At 33.1% G+C, this 16,396-nt stretch overlaps 3 protein-coding genes and 1 non-coding gene across 5 annotated transcripts; 1 reads left to right on the top strand and 3 right to left on the bottom strand.

The window, feature by feature from the left end:
• Window positions 1–348: 348 nt before the first annotated feature.
• On the bottom strand, window positions 349–3,728 carry LOC11445675 (transcription factor ILR3). Its single transcript, NM_001422399.1, has 5 exons — window positions 3,324–3,728; window positions 2,202–2,264; window positions 1,246–1,323; window positions 978–1,140; window positions 349–803 (listed from the first exon to the last, which is right to left on the bottom strand). The coding sequence occupies exons 1-5, from the start codon at window positions 3,464–3,466 to the stop codon at window positions 537–539; spliced, it is 714 nt and encodes a 237-aa protein (NP_001409328.1). The 5' UTR covers window positions 3,467–3,728; the 3' UTR covers window positions 349–536.
• Window positions 3,729–5,217: 1,489 nt separating this feature from the next.
• LOC11445919 (thioredoxin-like protein CXXS1) lies at window positions 5,218–7,599 on the bottom strand. Its single transcript, NM_001422398.1, has 3 exons — window positions 7,074–7,599; window positions 6,789–6,911; window positions 5,218–5,674 (listed from the first exon to the last, which is right to left on the bottom strand). The coding sequence occupies exons 1-3, from the start codon at window positions 7,173–7,175 to the stop codon at window positions 5,519–5,521; spliced, it is 381 nt and encodes a 126-aa protein (NP_001409327.1). The 5' UTR covers window positions 7,176–7,599; the 3' UTR covers window positions 5,218–5,518.
• A 1,279-nt stretch (window positions 7,600–8,878) lies between these two features.
• Window positions 8,879–14,054, bottom strand: LOC11439377 (kinesin-like protein KIN-14N). Of its 2 annotated transcripts, none has more exons than XM_003607657.4 (17): window positions 13,818–14,054; window positions 13,452–13,676; window positions 12,856–13,000; window positions 12,642–12,751; window positions 12,416–12,535; window positions 12,115–12,297; window positions 11,687–11,896; window positions 11,528–11,602; window positions 11,222–11,368; window positions 11,006–11,144; window positions 10,782–10,891; window positions 10,420–10,581; window positions 10,097–10,314; window positions 9,771–9,852; window positions 9,541–9,645; window positions 9,351–9,455; window positions 8,879–9,229 (listed from the first exon to the last, which is right to left on the bottom strand). In XM_003607657.4, exons 1-17 carry the CDS (start codon window positions 13,881–13,883, stop codon window positions 9,050–9,052), a joined length of 2,382 nt encoding a protein of 793 aa, XP_003607705.2. In that variant the 5' UTR covers window positions 13,884–14,054; the 3' UTR covers window positions 8,879–9,049. The 2 variants fall into 2 exon arrangements, with proteins under 2 accessions (XP_003607705.2, XP_024636838.1); XM_024781070.2 differs by having other exon boundaries at window positions 13,452–13,682.
• A 2,045-nt stretch (window positions 14,055–16,099) lies between these two features.
• Window positions 16,100–16,172, top strand: TRNAA-AGC (transfer RNA alanine (anticodon AGC)). The gene has a single exon. It is a non-coding gene; the product is annotated as a tRNA-Ala (tRNA).
• The last annotated feature ends 224 nt before the right edge of the window (window positions 16,173–16,396 follow it).

The following is a 16,396-nucleotide window of genomic DNA, read 5'->3' on the forward strand; positions in this document are numbered from 1 at the left end:
GATCCATATGTATTATTCAGGTAGGTAACAACCTCACAATAGTGACACAAGCACCATTAGCACTGTGGTCCAAAGCGTGGAGGTTTATTTAATATTTGCTTTCATCACCATATCAACAACATACCATATGTACTTCAACACCATACATCTCGGTAAATATCTGAATTCGGTTCGTGTGAGTACAAAGGAAAATATAGCTGCACCAAGTTTAAAACAAAATCACCCTTCCACTTTTCATTCCTTGATTGTTTAAACATTTGTACTTCCCCGTTTTGCAAGCCAAAAACAAGATAAAAGTATTGTTTGCCTCACTAGATTATCTCAGAACACAGCAGCAACCACTAAAACTGATATGAAACTTATTAACATTTACACAAAAATACCAGAATTAATTCATAAGTATTCATAAGCCAAATACAAACGGAAGCCACTGGGTCCAGTTAGAATAGATAGAAAACTAACAAAGCAAGAAGGTATTGGTGATAGGATACAATCTTGAGCTAAAATGGAAGCCCGGAGAATTGCACAGAGCCAGCTTAGGCAACTGGAGGACGAAGTACATGATCCTGTGAGGTATCCACTGCAGCAGGTGGCATAAATTGCCACATTGCAACTCCAGGATAACTAATAAAGGGTACCAATTTGTTGCCATGGGCTTGGCCTTGTGCAGCAAATGCCGCAGGGAGTGCAGTGGGGGTAGGCAAGAAACTAGGAGGTGCATTCATAGATTTCAGCTGCTGCTCCAACTTCTCTTTCTCTGCCTTGAGCCTCTGTTTCTCGTCACGGAGTTCGTTCTTCTCAACCTAGAAATTTATTTTTTAACACAGTTTATATTGAGTTTTTCATTCACGAATAGGAAAATGTAAGACTTTTAAGGCATAAAAACTCAAGGGATCTAGAACACAGATCTGCTTGCAGGTCATCCATGTGCAAACTTACAAAGAAAAAAATAACCCAAATATGAATTGAGACTTTACCTTTAACTCTTTAATCTTTTCTTGAAGACCCGAGTTGGCATCTTTCAACTTTTGGGCTTCACCCCTTAACTGTGTCACCATTCGGACAGCATCAATCAGGATGGCAGCCTTGTCTGTTTTGGCAGGCCTTCCAGGCTCCAAAATGGAGCCCAATTCAATAAACCTAACCATGTCCATTATATTAAGTACACACCAGAGCTATATATTTACACAAAACCGACAAAGAAATAGAAAGACAGGGGAAGGTAGACAGGCATAAAATATTTACTTGTCGTTAAGCCTATCTCTACGCAACTTCTCCCGACATGCTTTGGAGCTAGTAGCAGCACATGACTCAGATCTAACCCTGCAACAAGAAATGAACAAGATAATGAGGAGATATTCACCTATGTAAGATTTCTGGACTGAATCCAGTCATTTTTGAGTTTAAATGCAAAAGAGCAGTCAGTAGTCAAAGCTACAAGACGGGGAAAGATTATGTTGTAAAGTTGGCCTAAAAAAACTACAAGGAAAAATTAATGGTATACTTGAGCAAGATTACATATGCAACGCCATAGGACTTGTCATCTTGATTTGATTCTTTTAACACATACAACTGCAAGTTGCATTGCCATTTGGCGCAACATCATGAGTAGACATCTTTTAGCAGGGCCGTCTTAAACATTTTAGAGACTCTATTCTAAAATTGGGCCAAAATAAAGTGTTATTGGGCCCTAAAAATTATTTCAAAATATTATATTTTCACCAAATAAGGCACCAAAAACTCAAAATTTGCCCCCACAAAATTGAGTTCCTGTGCTATTTGGTCTCCTTGCACCCCTTAATAATTGGCCCTGCCTGTAGTTGAAGGCTTGAAGCTCTCCTATTTTTATCGCTAGCAAGTCTATTTAAATTTACTGAAACAACTAACACTGCCTTTCAATTTCAGTCTCCAATCATTATTGTAGTATACATACATACATATATACAAAGAAATGGAATAGATCAGCAAATCATCTCAAGATTTAAATAGCGATTAGCTAGCCATACAAGTAAAACAAAACATATTGGAAAATAAAGTGAATGAAAAGCTTCAGTTACAAAATAAGATTTCTAAGAGCCTATACATGTTATCTTTATTCTTTTACGCACATTGGTTCATTCTTTTAGGTAGAGCAAAATCTAAAAAATTAATAAGAAACTGTTTAGTACAATGAAAGGGAAAAGGAATAGAAAATTGTGTACCTCTTCTTTGAACCAGACTCTTTGAGACCGTCAGAATCCCCTAATGAGCCATCAACTTCAGCACTAGCAGCATCGTATTCAAAAAAGAAAAGAAAAAAAGTGAGAATAATTAGGGGTGGGGCAGATAAATTCATAACGAGGAATAAATCTATAAATAGCATCATGCAAATTGTTTTTACCCCTATCCTCTTGATACAAAACATGGTGGAAATAGTACTGACCATGACTGCATCAATGTTATGAGGAATTGGGGATTGTGCTCCAACTGGCTTGTGTGTTTTTTCTTTTACTATACTGCTAGTTGACTAATTTTTCTAATAAATGATCTAGGATTTACATCCACTCAATGTTTATCAAGTCATTTAGATGACACTGACTTCATTCAAACTACTACACAACTAAAACTTCTAGGGTGTGTTGCTGTAACGAGCAATTCATTTTCTACTCCATTGCACAAACAAAACGAGCAAGGCCTCATCACAAATATACAAGTTTTGGAAAGGTAAAAGTAATTTCCTAACAGTGAAAAGTAGTTGAAATACATGTTTCACAATAATAAAGAATGCATTATTAAAAATGGTAATAAAGGTATAGTTTTTCACCCCATTCTCATGTCAACAGCATCAGTCCATGGAAAGTTGCACTGTTTGAAGTTAGAACAGCGTACCCCCTATCTCACTAAATGGAATTGGCTACACAGATCATCAGATCCATTGAGCCCTAGCAGAAACCAAGTTTTAGGTAAAACCATTTGAAAAAGGTTTTTCTTAACGGTTTCTCCAAAAGCTCTCTTAGGTCTTCCTCGTCTACCTTCAATTAGAATATCCTCTATTCAGTTTCTCAAAAATAACTAAATCACTTTACAAGTGAGTTTATTTTCATCTTTCTGATTATACTCATATGTTTCTGTTTAGTAGAATTAGAATAGAACTATGGCTATTATTGGATCTAAAACTAGCAGCACTTAGGGTTAAGCTGAGATTATTGTACACTAGTAACTAAATTGTGTAACCAATATTCTATCAATTCAGCATTAAAAATATCGCTTATCTCTCTACAATTTAGACAATTCTATAAAAGCAATGAGAAACAAGGAGTAGAACCCTAATTATGAGTACAGACCTGACATTGGAAGAAAGGTTGAAGGGGGGCTGAGTGGGCCAGGTGAAGGCGGAAGAGGGAAGAGCGAAGGTTGAATCGGGAACGGGAATATCATCATAAAAACCGTAATCGTTAATCCAATTCGTGTTTTCTCGGGAAACCATTTCGTGCTCTACCTACCTTCCCGGCGCGTGTGGGTGAATCGCTTTGATTTAGATTTAGAGAATGAGCTGCTTCGGTGGGAACGAAGAAGGTGAAAAGGAGGGATTTTTGATTTGATTTAATGTTAATATTAATTTTGGTTTCTGGGAAAAGAAAAGGGTGAGAATATGTGTTTGTGTGGGAGAGAGAATAGAAGAAGAGAATGGGATGGATAGCATTGGATGAATAATGATGATGATGCAATCCGTCGTCAACTTCTACCACAAATCAACTGTTTCGCCCTTACTTACCCTTTTTATAAACTTACCAACCCCAACTTTCCTTCAAGACACTCTCTATAGTGCCTTTACTTTGCTTTTTTTTTTTTTTTTTTTTTTTATGAACACTTGTTCTATTTTAGTCCAGACAAAAATTTTAATATCTATTTCCATCATTCACATTTATAAACAAATTTTGCTAATACATCTTTTATTTAATAAATTTAAAATAAATTAAGTAAATTGAGTTCAAGGACGGAGTTTACGTCTTTACAAGGTATAGACTAAGTGTAGATTGATTACAAAGTATATATAATTACAAACTTGACAAGTGTTAGCATTATAATCTCTAACATATGTTTTTAAATGCACTATCTTTTATTGGCTAAAATTTATATGAATCTCATCAAATCACGTGGATTTCATTTAAATTTGATGAAATCTATACGAATTTTGACTAATAAAAAAGTTGTTGAAAAATGTATTGCTAACATTATTCTTACATAATTTCGACTTTATTTCATATAAAAATTTGATCTATTTTTATTCTTTAGTGTTTATAATTTATAATAGCGCAATAGTCTTATTCATATGTTAGGCTTAGTAGAATTGTACATGTTTTATAATTTTTTGTTGGTTTGAACTCCTAGAACATGTCAAATCAAAAGTCAAATGTCGATCAAAAGAAATATTTATATTTACATTTACTCGTCAACATGCTTCGAATAGGATTTTCTCGAATAGAGGAAACTTGTGCGGGAAAAAATTGAACAAGTTTTTTAAGTTATCAAAAGTTTCTATGTGGTCCGCAATTTAAAAAAAAAAGTATATCTTTTTTTTGAAAAAAAAAAAAGTTCATTCAAATGGTAGAATAAATATAGTACATCAAAAAGACCAACATTTTTCATTGAGAACAATACTAGTGATTGAGAAAGTCACAAACACTTAAGGATACACAAACATTTCAAATGCCAAAGGAAAATCAATAAACCAAATCATTAATTTTAAAAGACAAACAAATTTCTTCTACTTATGACTAATGGTAAAAAAAGAAAAAAAAATCCACGGTCTTTAATCTCATCCGTCTATAAAAAAAAAATGTTTATTGATGTTTGCTCATATCAAGTATATATGGTCTCAAACATGACTAATCCAATCACATGTTGTCAAATCACATGGTGATAGTAGCATATGTTCGCTCATATCAATTATATATGGTCCCTAACATTAGCACTCCAATCACATGTTGACAAATAGACTGAAATGAGTCCTCATGAGCTTAGCTTAATTAATAAAGACAATACATAATATATGTAAGGTCCGGGGTTCAATCCCCGACAAAAAAAAAGACTGAAATGATGTTGAATTTGGTAATAGCAGTCCTATGGCCTTATTGGGAGAGAAAAAAAAAAGTTGATAAGAGAGATCAAAAGAAAGCTATTTAAAAGGCTGTCTTGTTCTTTTTTTTTGTTTACTAATAAAAAGGTTGTCTTGTTATGTATAAGGCAAGTTATGTTGATACAACCAGAAAGAATATTTAAATATACAATTTACAAATAGCATTTTGAAGTACTACAATACCCTTTTACAATACATCAGCTTCACAATTTGTTTGTCACTTCACATCCACACCAAACATAATTTTACAAATTAATAAAAAAATCAAGACCAGTACCATTAGAATATATATTATTACATAGAAATGAATCATACTTTAAAATTTAAATGGACAAAAAAAAAAACACGTAGATCTTATTTACATCTTAGTCAAACTCTGTTCAATGTGCTCATCATGCATCAGAGTGATTTGGAGGAATGAGTTTGGTTAATAAAATGGTCCATCCTTTTCCTAATTTCATCAGGATTTGCACCAACAGCTTTCTCCACTGGAGTTCCTCCACTCATCAATAAAAAGGTAGGCATGGCATTGATTTCCAACTTGGAGGCTACTTCCTAGATAGAGTCACAAAAAGCATAGAACAGTCCAAACAAAAGGTAGTTAAGAGAATTATGAGTGCAATTTTTCTTTTTTGAATAAAAGAATTATGAATGCAAGTGATAAACAACAATCATGCATCAATGAGGATTACATAACATATTATTATTGGTCACATATTAATGTCACTTGTTTATATTTATGATCAATAATGTTATTATTTTAAGTTTGCTTGAAACCCTACATGAATTTTTTTATTTAGATTAGTTTAGATAATAAGCATGGTGATGTGTATAAACACAGCCCACAAAGTGGGGTTTGAAATCCAAAATAAACAGTTTCTTCCATAAGAGCCTCTCCACCCATCAAAAAAATTGGAATATTGGCTTTGATTTCCAACTTGGAGGCAATTGAACCAGAAAATTCACAAATTATTGAAACAAAAGGTGGTTACTTAGTTAGCACTTATACATAGAATTTGTCCCTTGAAACCACTCAAAAAGGATGATAAAAGATATTATTTTAGGCCACATATTGATATGATCTACAAAGTTAATAATGCCATTATTATATAGTTTAAGGCTCCAAACTAGTCTTAGTAATACCATGCTTTTGCTTGCTGATAAAAACACAGTTCATGTGACCTCAAAGTGGGGTTTGGAATCAGAAAATAAACAATTTGTGAATATTGTTGGAGAACATTGCATGTGCTGCAAACTAGAGGCTCCATCTCCAATATAGAAATAGATGTCTGAAACTAACATGTTAGACCATTTATGGTTCGGATCAGGAAGGAAATTAAACTGTTACAAAAATTTGGTAAAACTGAAATTCAAATGTTTGTCGCAAACCGGACTGGTATATATGTTCAGTGCACCATTTCTTTGGTCATGAACCAAATCAGAATTACCTTCACAGAAAACCGAACTGTGACAATTAGTCCACAAACTGAAATTTTAGTTCGTTGGTTTTGCGTTGTTTTTAACAGTCCTACTAAAACATGTCAGACACTAGACACGCTTTCAATTTCAAATGTCGGTGTTGCATAGATAATGGTATATGGAATAAATAATTTTTAAAAAACACAGAGGAAAAAGGAAGACCTTCCCCTCCATAGACTATAAAAAATACCTTAACTTCGTCCACATCCACCTTCAGAAAGAGGACATCTTGATAGGTCGATGCCAATTCTTCAAAGAAAGGGTCCATAGCTATAGAAGGCACGCACCAATAAGCAGAAAAATGAACCATAACCTGCAAATATTTTATGAACAAAATAAAAGAGCTATTATTAATATAACTATATAGATTAATGCTATATGAAGCTGAAGCCATAAACAACCAATTGTTATAATTTTACATGCAAACAAACTGATTAATAATTAAATAAATCACCATAAAATTGATGAGACTTACAGGGTAACCTTTATTGGTAGCTTCAAAGATGTGGTGTTCCCATGATTTCCTTGAGTCAATTTTCACAACTTTAGACTTTTTGTGCTGTTGTTGACCACCCATTATTTTCTACTTCTTCAAAAGGGTGTTATGTGTGTGTGTGTATATATACACACAATCTAGATAGATATATATGAGTCCTACACACACAGACTATATATACTGTAGAAATAAGACAAGAATTGAATTGACTACGATATAACCAATCTTATCTAGCTGGGGCCATTATGTTACCAATTCTTCAGCTATGCTCATGTGGTTCGTGCACCAAATTAAGTTACAATTAGACAGACGCATTTGTCATATATTCATAATAATAATTTGAAAAAGAAACAAAGAATGTTCAAATTAAAGAACTCTTCTTGCTAGTTGTCAGATTTGTTCAATATGACTCATGTTATGTTATGTCGACATGCAAAAACACAAAAAATTGGCAACTTCTAGTTTCATGTCAGTTTTGTTATTTTGTGTGTTGTGGAGAATGGACCATATAAACATTTTCATCTAGTTTACAATTTTGAGGATTTCTTTTTCCTTTTGTTTAACATATGATATGATAGGAACAAGTGATAAGCAAAGAATCTATTCTAGTATTTTACTTTTTATACGCTAAAAACTGCCTACAAAATCTTGAACCATAAGGTTTCTTATTCCTATGAGGAACTAACAGTTTTGGATAAAGATCATATCATATAATGTCATTTTCATATTCAAAATCTCTTGATTTCTTATAATATCATCATCACATTGACTGCCAAGTAGCACATTTTGCACTGTGTAGGCCATCCTTGTGTTGTGTTTTGGGTCTGCATATCATATCATTATACATACCATTAATCAATCTTATCCCCGCCCTTTGAAAGTTGAAATGGGTGTATTTGCTCCATCTAATTATTCAATGAATCTAAAAGTGAAATCGAGTAATTTGCACGTCATTTTAAATTTTAGGGTAACATGATATTCCTATGTCTTGCTCTAGGCCTCTAGCAGTATTTGTTTGGTGTCCAATCCAAAGTCAAAGTTTTAAATTGCAGTTCCAATTGCATGAACTCACGTTACTCTTGATATTAAAGAAAAATTGAAATAAATATAACTTGATGTACACTCAATTGCTACCGTGATGTGACTGGGGATATTGAGAAATTTTTATATTAGTAACTCAATTTGCCGTTATGAACCAACCATACTCAAGGTTGTGGAAACCACAATTTAAAATCAGTGAGCAACATTCATATATTAATTAATAACATCATTGCTAATAAAATTGTTTTCTAAGATCTGAAGTCTGAACTATCTCATCCAAACAGCTATAGCTTATAAGAGATTAGATAAGCATGAAGTCGAATCATAATAAAAAAGAAAAGATAACTACGGAATTGGCAGTCAAAGAATAAGTGTATATGTATGATGCTTTTTTCTTTTTTTTTTAATTTTAATATTAAAGAAACATCTGATGCATATTTTCTAATACAACTTGAGTTGTTTCAATTTGCTGCTTAACTGTGATCTTATCCTTTTTGTCAATAAAAACTGTGACCTTATCCAATCAATCATTGGAAGTGACAAAATATTCCTAGGATTAGTCTTTCTTTTTCCAGTTTTTGAATCCTTGGTTTATTTATTTGAGGTCAAACATTTTTCAAGATCATTGGATTTTGATATTTTGAGAATGAATTGATTTTTTCAAGATCATACACAAATTCCTTTTCAATTTATATAAGAGAAATGTTGTAAAATAAATACATAGCATTGAGCAGAATAACAAATTGAACTATTAGAATGGCTTTTCAACTAAATAATATACTCAATAACTTCATATACAAGCTACAAGCCGTTGTTAGAATTAATCAAACTCATTTTCATTTTTATTGTGGTACTCACTCATGCACTTGACTGCCACAAATGGTTAAAAAAATATACATCTTTGTTTCTGAAGATCAGAAATAGCTCAAACGAGAGTCAGTAGCACGGCCATTGGTCTGACGACGAGGTGTTCCAATCTCACAAGCATTTACTCTCGAAGCAAACCGGAGTGAGCATAGTGACTCGCCAACTGAAGAAGGATCAGGTGAGATGTTTACAAACATTAACGTCTTTGAGTCTCCGCCAAGACAAGGCTGTTTAATCATCATTATATTTGCGACGTTAGATCACGTTCAATGATTCAAAGCCAATAACAAAGAAATCATCAATGTAGTGTAAAGTTTAAGAAATGCCATGTGAGAGAATGATGATTACTTGAAGAAGATATGTAAGCTTTGAGTTCCTGAATGGCACATGATCTTCCTTCTTGGCCAAGGCAAATATGACATCACTCAATGATGACAAGCTTTTGTTAATTGCCTGATTACAAATGAAAACTGAAGTTAAAACTATTTTGAAATAAAATAAGCATAGATGGAATAGAAAATACCATGGCTTTACATACCTGAGTTTCTCTCAACCGGTCACCGGTTGAACCACTCTTTGAAAGACGCTCGCTACCAGCAAGGTCAATTAGATTCAGAACACCTTGTACTTGTTGGTCAGTACTCTGGCAGAGAAATAATTTAGGTTGAATTATGATGCATGTCATTGTTGTGATTATGGAAGATTGAGGGAATGTAGAATAGATATAAAATGCAGTTTTGACTATTATCTTAAGAGAAACATGAATACCTCATTTACACCATATATTCGAAGGGTGAACACGAAATGACTTCTTGATGATTGTTCATTCATCTGAGTTTTTCCCACAGATCTAAGAGGCAATAACCAGAATAATCAATACAATTAAATTCTACATGAAAATGTTAAAGTTTTGTAATTTCTATGAGAAAGCCAACATTTTGTTGCACCAAAATCATATCAAATTATGTTTTACTAAACCAGTTTGTCCCTCTTAATTTAATAAAAATATATCTCCTAAAAATGTAGCTATCTAATTCTAGTTATAAAATGGCAAGTTCATCATTTGCATTTTCCAGTGTCTTAACAATAGTTACCTGCTATTTGCAGCTTGATTTAAAAGAAACGCGACCTCTTTCGCACTGTGAACATCCACTACTGTAAGATCAGAAACATGTGTATTTCCATTTACGTCATGTTTGATTGTGTATTGCTTTCCAGGAGTACCATTTTCCACGCGTGTTACATCCGATGATGATCTGTTTGTAGATAACAGATCACGAATAGTTTCATTGTATATTTCCAACATTGACACCTGAAAATTTTATAACAAAAACCTTCTCTGGTCATGTTCAAAAAATTGTTTACATTACAATGCAATAATATGAGGTAAAGTAAGAAGAAAGTACTCCGATGTTACCTGCATTTCGTACTTCCAGCCTTGAGGTTGTTGAGACTGTTTTGCTTGAAATATTTGTTCTAACGAACGAGGTATCAACCCTTTTTCGTCAGGATGTCCAGGTCTTCCCATCATTGTATAGGTTTTCCCTGATCCTGTTTGACCATAGGCAAAGATGCAAACCTAAAATGAAAAACTTCATATTTCAGAATAAATCCAAATGGTTAATGTGTATGTATCCATATTGATTTACATGCATATTTGAATAGCAGCATAACTGAGACGTGCCTTATATGTAGCATTGATAGATCAGAACCAAAGAAATCCAAGGAAAAATGTGAAAAATGATATACAAAGCTTACAGCAGAAGAGCTTTGAATTACCTTATAACCATCAAGAGCACTTTGCACAAGCTGTGAAACTTCTACAAACACTTCTTCTTGTGATATGTCTTGTATAAAAACTTTATCAAATTTAAAAGAATGCTTCTGGCCTAAAAACAAAATAGGAGTCACACGAGTTGCCAATTTAATAAGATCATAACTAAAACAATCATAGAAAAATAAGAAAAATTATACTTTCAAATACATCATCACAACAGATATACCATTTTGGGCTAGGTCAATTCCTCGTCCAGAAGTTTCCATTGATGATGGATAACTGAATATCTTGCCTTCTGTGCTACGATTTTCATCTGGCAACAAAGGCCTCACGCGACAGAATACACGGATGTTCCCTTTTAACTCCTGTTAAAACTGAGATTGATTAATAAGGTGTCTGATATTTTCTTATAATCAACAAATCTTTTGGTTCAATGAATTACCAAAATGGTATTGTGTAATTTTTTCCGCAGCCTCTCCCCTTCTATAAGTTTATATTCTGAATCTTCTAAGCGTCTTTGCAACTCGTCGACAAGTTTTTGTTGCCCTTCAAATTCTGTCCTTGTCTCGAATACAGATACATCAGTCACCTAACAAGAAACATATGCAATTAACAACACGATAATCGTAATAATGAATACGTTGAATTACAATCCTAAGCTGTTACAGTTCTATATCCAACAAAAAACACAAGTGGTTTTTATATCCAATAGCATGCAACATTTTTGTCAAAAGAATGTCGTCATTACCTGCAATTTCTTCTCTGCAGCTGCTAACTTTTCTTGCAATGCCTTTATTTGATTCTCTTTCAATGAACTTTTTTCCTGCGAAAGAAACTCGTCCTGTTATGACTCTAATAGTAAAATAGTGTAATATTGAATAGAAGGATATCAGGTATAGAAACCAACCTCCAGTTCATTTGCTTTTAATGTCAAGCTGTCCAATTCAATGCAAGAGTTCTCCCTAGATTCTTTTAGTTTCATGAACTCAGCATCTAAACTTTGCGCTTGAGATAATTGACGGTCTCTATCATCTCTTACTTGTTTCAACTCTCCTCTCATAGAATAAACTTCACTAGCAAGATCATCTTTCTGCTTTGTGGCCTCTTCTTGAGAAGACTATTAAATGAACCAAGTTCAATAACTTAGGTCACAAGAAATTGTATTGAACAAAATATTATATACAATTTGAATCATCTTCAAAGTATATCATATTCAACGTAGTTAACATTATCTTCGTCTAAACATTCGCAGAAGAAGATAAAGAATGAGTAAATCTTAGCCTATTCTAACTTGAATTCCAGTTGAAAAGAATCACATGTGAAAGCAGAACTTACAATGGATAAAGTAAGTTGACCCTTTAGCATGGCGATGTTCTCCTCTGCAGTAGCCTTCTCTTTCTCTACACGTTTGAGTTCATCTTCAACTGATGAAAGCTCAGTATGAAGTTTTCCATTGTACTGTTGTAAACTTGTTATGTATTCTTGTAACCGCTTATACATTTCATTGAGCGAGGATATCTGCAGAAATCCATCAATGAAGACAATAATTAATATTAGTTTAATTCCTGCAATGATTGGAAGAAGAAAAAAAAGGTGGAAAGGAGTTCATTGAACTAGAATTATACTGTTATTTTACCTTCTGATTTGCACTTTGAATCTCTCGTTCAGCTTTTCCGAGGTCCTCGGAAAGAGTAGTATGTGACCTCTCAATATCCAGCCTTGCTTCTCTCTCTTTAGAAAGAGATTCCACTGCAGCCTTGTGTTTACAAAGATATTTTCAAAGCTTATTATGATTGACATTTCCTTTCATTTTTTTTTTTCCAAAATTTAAAAGGCAAAAAAGACTTCAAAATATTTCTTACCGACTTCTCTGCTTCTTCCTTTATCAATTTCTCTTGTAAAGAAGTGCAATTCTTTCTCATTTCTATAATAATTAAATTCAGCTCCTCTTCCTTGATTTTAAGCAGCATTTCTGTAATAAATAAATAAATAAATCTAGGCATATTGGTAATAAAAATCAGCAAGCAATAGCATTTATCACGGTCCAAAGTGAAGAAAATCGGTAAATTAACTTACCGATTTCTATACTTTTTTGCTTGGTCATTTCCAGTGAATTCTTTAACTTTTCCTGATCTATTGAGTAGCTCATCTCAAGGTCTTGGAACCATCTGATACAAACCTTAAGCCTTTTTATATAATCCACCATATTTTCACATCTTTCCTAAAAAACATAAGAGTTACATTAAATCGTTTTTCTTATTCAAAGGTGACATTAAATTGTTCATATGATATGACTAATCAAGTAGTAGGTAAAATAATACTATGCATCATGTAAATCTGTTAGAACAGAAACCCTGGTTCAAAAGTAAATATATACGAAAAATGCAGACAGAGAACACGAGATTTGATCACAGAATTCGGTCAATTCTGCATACACATCCGATTGCAGTACCTTTCTGTTATTCAAATTTAAGGTTATAAGTTGTGTTTAAATACTGTCCAGTTTACAATAATACATGTCCACTTGTGAGTAAACTATGAGCAAATAACCCACAAAGCTATCAACCATATACATTGAACTTGATATTATATCCCTTAATTTTAAATTCAAATATACCTATATTTATAACCATATGAACTTAACGACAACAAAATTTCAAACTTGAACTGACCTTATAATTAAACCTTTCTTTCTTTTTGGCTTTTTCATTTAACAATGCTTCTACATCTTCTCTTGTGAACTCTATTACACCATAATCCGATCCAGCATTGCTTGGAGGAGCACTACTTAGGCCAACATCGTGTCCGCCATTTACAACTGTTAAAGCTTGCCTTATTCTTCCATTTATCGGAGTCTCCACCATTGTTTCTAAGCAGTTGTTATCTCCCACAAAATTCTGAAACTTGAATAACAAAAGAACATTAAGATCACATTTTTAAGCATGATAGTGCAATGAAGCAGAGGAACAAGAACATCCCAGAATTTAAAATGAGGTGAAGATGGAAAGTAAATGTTAGGAAATGAGAAAAGAGAGTACCTTTGAAGGTGTTGGAGATGTGTGTGAGAGTGATAATGGAGGCCAGTTTTGAATTTTGGTAACCATTTGAAGCAGAATCCCTCAACTGGAGAGAGAGAGAGAGAGAGAGAGAGAGAGAGAGAGAGAGAGAGAGAGAGAGAGAGAGAGAGAGAGATTGTGTGACACTTTCAATAGTATAGTGTAGGGTCATGGATTGTTTTGTAAGCTAACAATTTATCAAACTGTTGCTTTAGCAGGAAGAAAGACTACCGTTCAATATATAATCCATAACCATAAACTTTGTTGCCCATTTAATTAGCTATACTTTATATTATCTATTGTATTTATATAGTTTAGAGATTAAATTGAAGATATAATAATAATTTACAAATGAGATGGAAAATAACATAATATTTTCATAAATACCCACATGTCATGTCGAAAATGTGTCTAGTGTCTAATACATGTTATGCTGTATCAATGTATTATTGTTGTATTTGATGTATACGACTATGTCACTCTTTCATAGCTGAGTTTATTTAAACTTGCCCCCTTAAATAAAGTATTTAGTAAGATAATCAGTTAATCATCATAAGTAGGTATGGTGTGAAGAACATCTCTTAAAGAAGAAAGTGTTAAGTAAAACTAGTTAGAACCCTCTAGATTATTTATTATTATCAAATATTGAAGGACAGCCTAACAAACTTTGGTGAAGCTAATAAGATGTCATTTTCAAATACTCCTTACTAATAAAAGAAAAATAAAACAATCAATTCGTATTACTCTCTTATTTTTTATGTTAATATTACTAAATTGTCATTTATTTATATGTGTATTAAATTTGATTTTTATATCTACCAAAAATAAATTTGATTTTTCATATTTTAAGACAAATGAGTAGTATTAATTAGGGGTATGTTTAGAAAAAAAAAAATAAATGCAACCAATAATTTAAAAAGGAGTTTATATTTAGAGAAAAAAATTAGTTAAATAGGTGTTTATACACAGAGATGGAAGGGGTGTTTCATTTCCTTTATACTTGATTAGGATTTATAAGATATGTCGGACACTGATACATATGATTACATTGGATTATGTCATTTTTTGAAATTATTATTGATGTCGACTTATCCGTGTGCATGTATGAGTATTGCTTCATAGACTAGGATCCAAAATTAACTTTTTCCGAATCCAAACTTTTGCTAACCTCCTACCCTAGGAATTAAACAAGCACTAGTACTTGTGTTGCGTTAGATGGGAGTTAAGAATGTTGGTTTTCACTTTGGGAGAAAAACAAGCACCACCCAACTTTCTCTGACAAAGGGAGGATAGAGTGAAAGCACATCACATACCATATTATACCGCACATCACATGATACCATATAAGTAGTTGGTGTTTCCATTCACTTCTTGGTACTCACCTGAATTCTATGTCCTTTATCTTTGACCCCTTTATGAGGCTTCTTCCTTAGCCATGTTTATGAAACTGACTTATATTCTCCATCAAAAAGTTGTAAAAAATTCTTGGTACTCAGCTAGGCATGTTGCATTGCATTACTATACTTACTGACAGTGCCACATTTCTCATTTCCTTTTCAATGTTAAATTATAGTACAAAGTTCAGAAATTATTCCATGTCACAATCTCACACATGTTGTTCAAATCTTTCTTGCCTGTAAAGGTAGCATTTGTGTCGGCAAAACACACCGTTTGGTCATTTTATTTGACAAAAGTGGTATGAGACTAATAATAAAGAAATTAATTGGAATTTACTAAAGATATCCTAGCTAGGCATGTGGAAGATTATTATTCTTGAATTTATTTATCTGTAGTACTTTTCATAGTCATATAATAATAGTTTTTGCCCCTTAATTTTCACGAAGTTGCGATTTTGACCTCATAAAAAAACTATAAAATCATCCCCTAAGTTTTGCAACTGTGGCAATTTTGACCCCAAGGCCAATTTTTGGTAAAAAGAAATAAAAAAATTAACACGTAGCACCTCACTTAGGGTGCCGCGTTAGCGTAGACCGAGTCAAAATTGGCCTTGGGGGCCAAAACTGCCATAGATGTAAAATTTAGGGGGCGATTTTGTAGTATTTTGATTCTTAAGGACCAAAATCGCAACTTTAAAAAAGTGATGGGCCTCAAACTGCTATTAAGCCTACATTTTAATATAAAGAAACAGTGGTTCACATCAGTGGTTTGGATTTCTACTCTCACAAATTCAGTACGATTTTAACTTCGTGATCCCGCTTGCATTATTTATATTTAAGTATAATTGAGCAAGTAAATAATCAGATGGGGATGTAGCTCAGATGGTAGAGCGCTCGCTTAGCATGCGAGAGGTACGGGGATCGATACCCCGCATCTCCATTTTTTATATTTTTTATAAATATTCATCCATGCCCTCTACATGTTTGAGAAAATGCGTCAACCGTGTATACAAAGGTTCTTTCTTTCTTTTCCTAGATAGATACAAGGCTGGGACCCATGTAACAAAACCAAATTTTTATTCTCTTGCTTTTGATAAAAGTTGACAACTGCTAGATTGTGTCTCATGTCCTTCAAATACCCAACTCTTTTTGGGTGACATGTGA

The sequence above is a fragment of the Medicago truncatula genome, chromosome 4 (genome assembly GCF_003473485.1).
Source record: "Medicago truncatula cultivar Jemalong A17 chromosome 4, MtrunA17r5.0-ANR, whole genome shotgun sequence".
Lineage (NCBI taxonomy): Eukaryota > Viridiplantae > Streptophyta > Magnoliopsida > Fabales > Fabaceae > Medicago > Medicago truncatula.

Excerpts from the sequence above, each read along its gene's own strand:
- LOC11445675 (NM_001422399.1), bottom strand. The coding sequence starts at position 3,466 with ATGGTTTCCCGAGAAAACACGAATTGGATTAACGATTACGGTTTTTAT. Across the intron at positions 2,265-3,323 it reads AACCTTTCTTCCAATGTCAG|TGCTGAAGTTGATGGCTCAT; the intron begins GTCTGTACTCAT and ends CGATGCTGCTAG. Across the intron at positions 1,141-1,245 it reads AGAGATAGGCTTAACGACAA|GTTTATTGAATTGGGCTCCA; the intron begins GTAAATATTTTA and ends GGACATGGTTAG.
- LOC11445919 (NM_001422398.1), bottom strand. The coding sequence starts at position 7,175 with ATGGGTGGTCAACAACAGCACAAAAAGTCTAAAGTTGTGAAAATTGAC. Across the intron at positions 6,912-7,073 it reads CTACCAATAAAGGTTACCCT|GTTATGGTTCATTTTTCTGC; the intron begins GTAAGTCTCATC and ends AAATATTTGCAG. Across the intron at positions 5,675-6,788 it reads TGGATGTGGACGAAGTTAAG|GAAGTAGCCTCCAAGTTGGA; the intron begins GTATTTTTTATA and ends GACTCTATCTAG.
- LOC11439377 (XM_024781070.2), bottom strand. The coding sequence starts at position 13,883 with ATGGTTACCAAAATTCAAAACTGGCCTCCATTATCACTCTCACACACA. Across the intron at positions 12,752-12,855 it reads GCAAAAAAGTATAGAAATCG|AAATGCTGCTTAAAATCAAG; the intron begins GTAAGTTAATTT and ends TATTTATTACAG. Across the intron at positions 9,853-10,096 it reads AATCAAGCTGCAAATAGCAG|ATCTGTGGGAAAAACTCAGA; the intron begins GTAACTATTGTT and ends ATTGCCTCTTAG.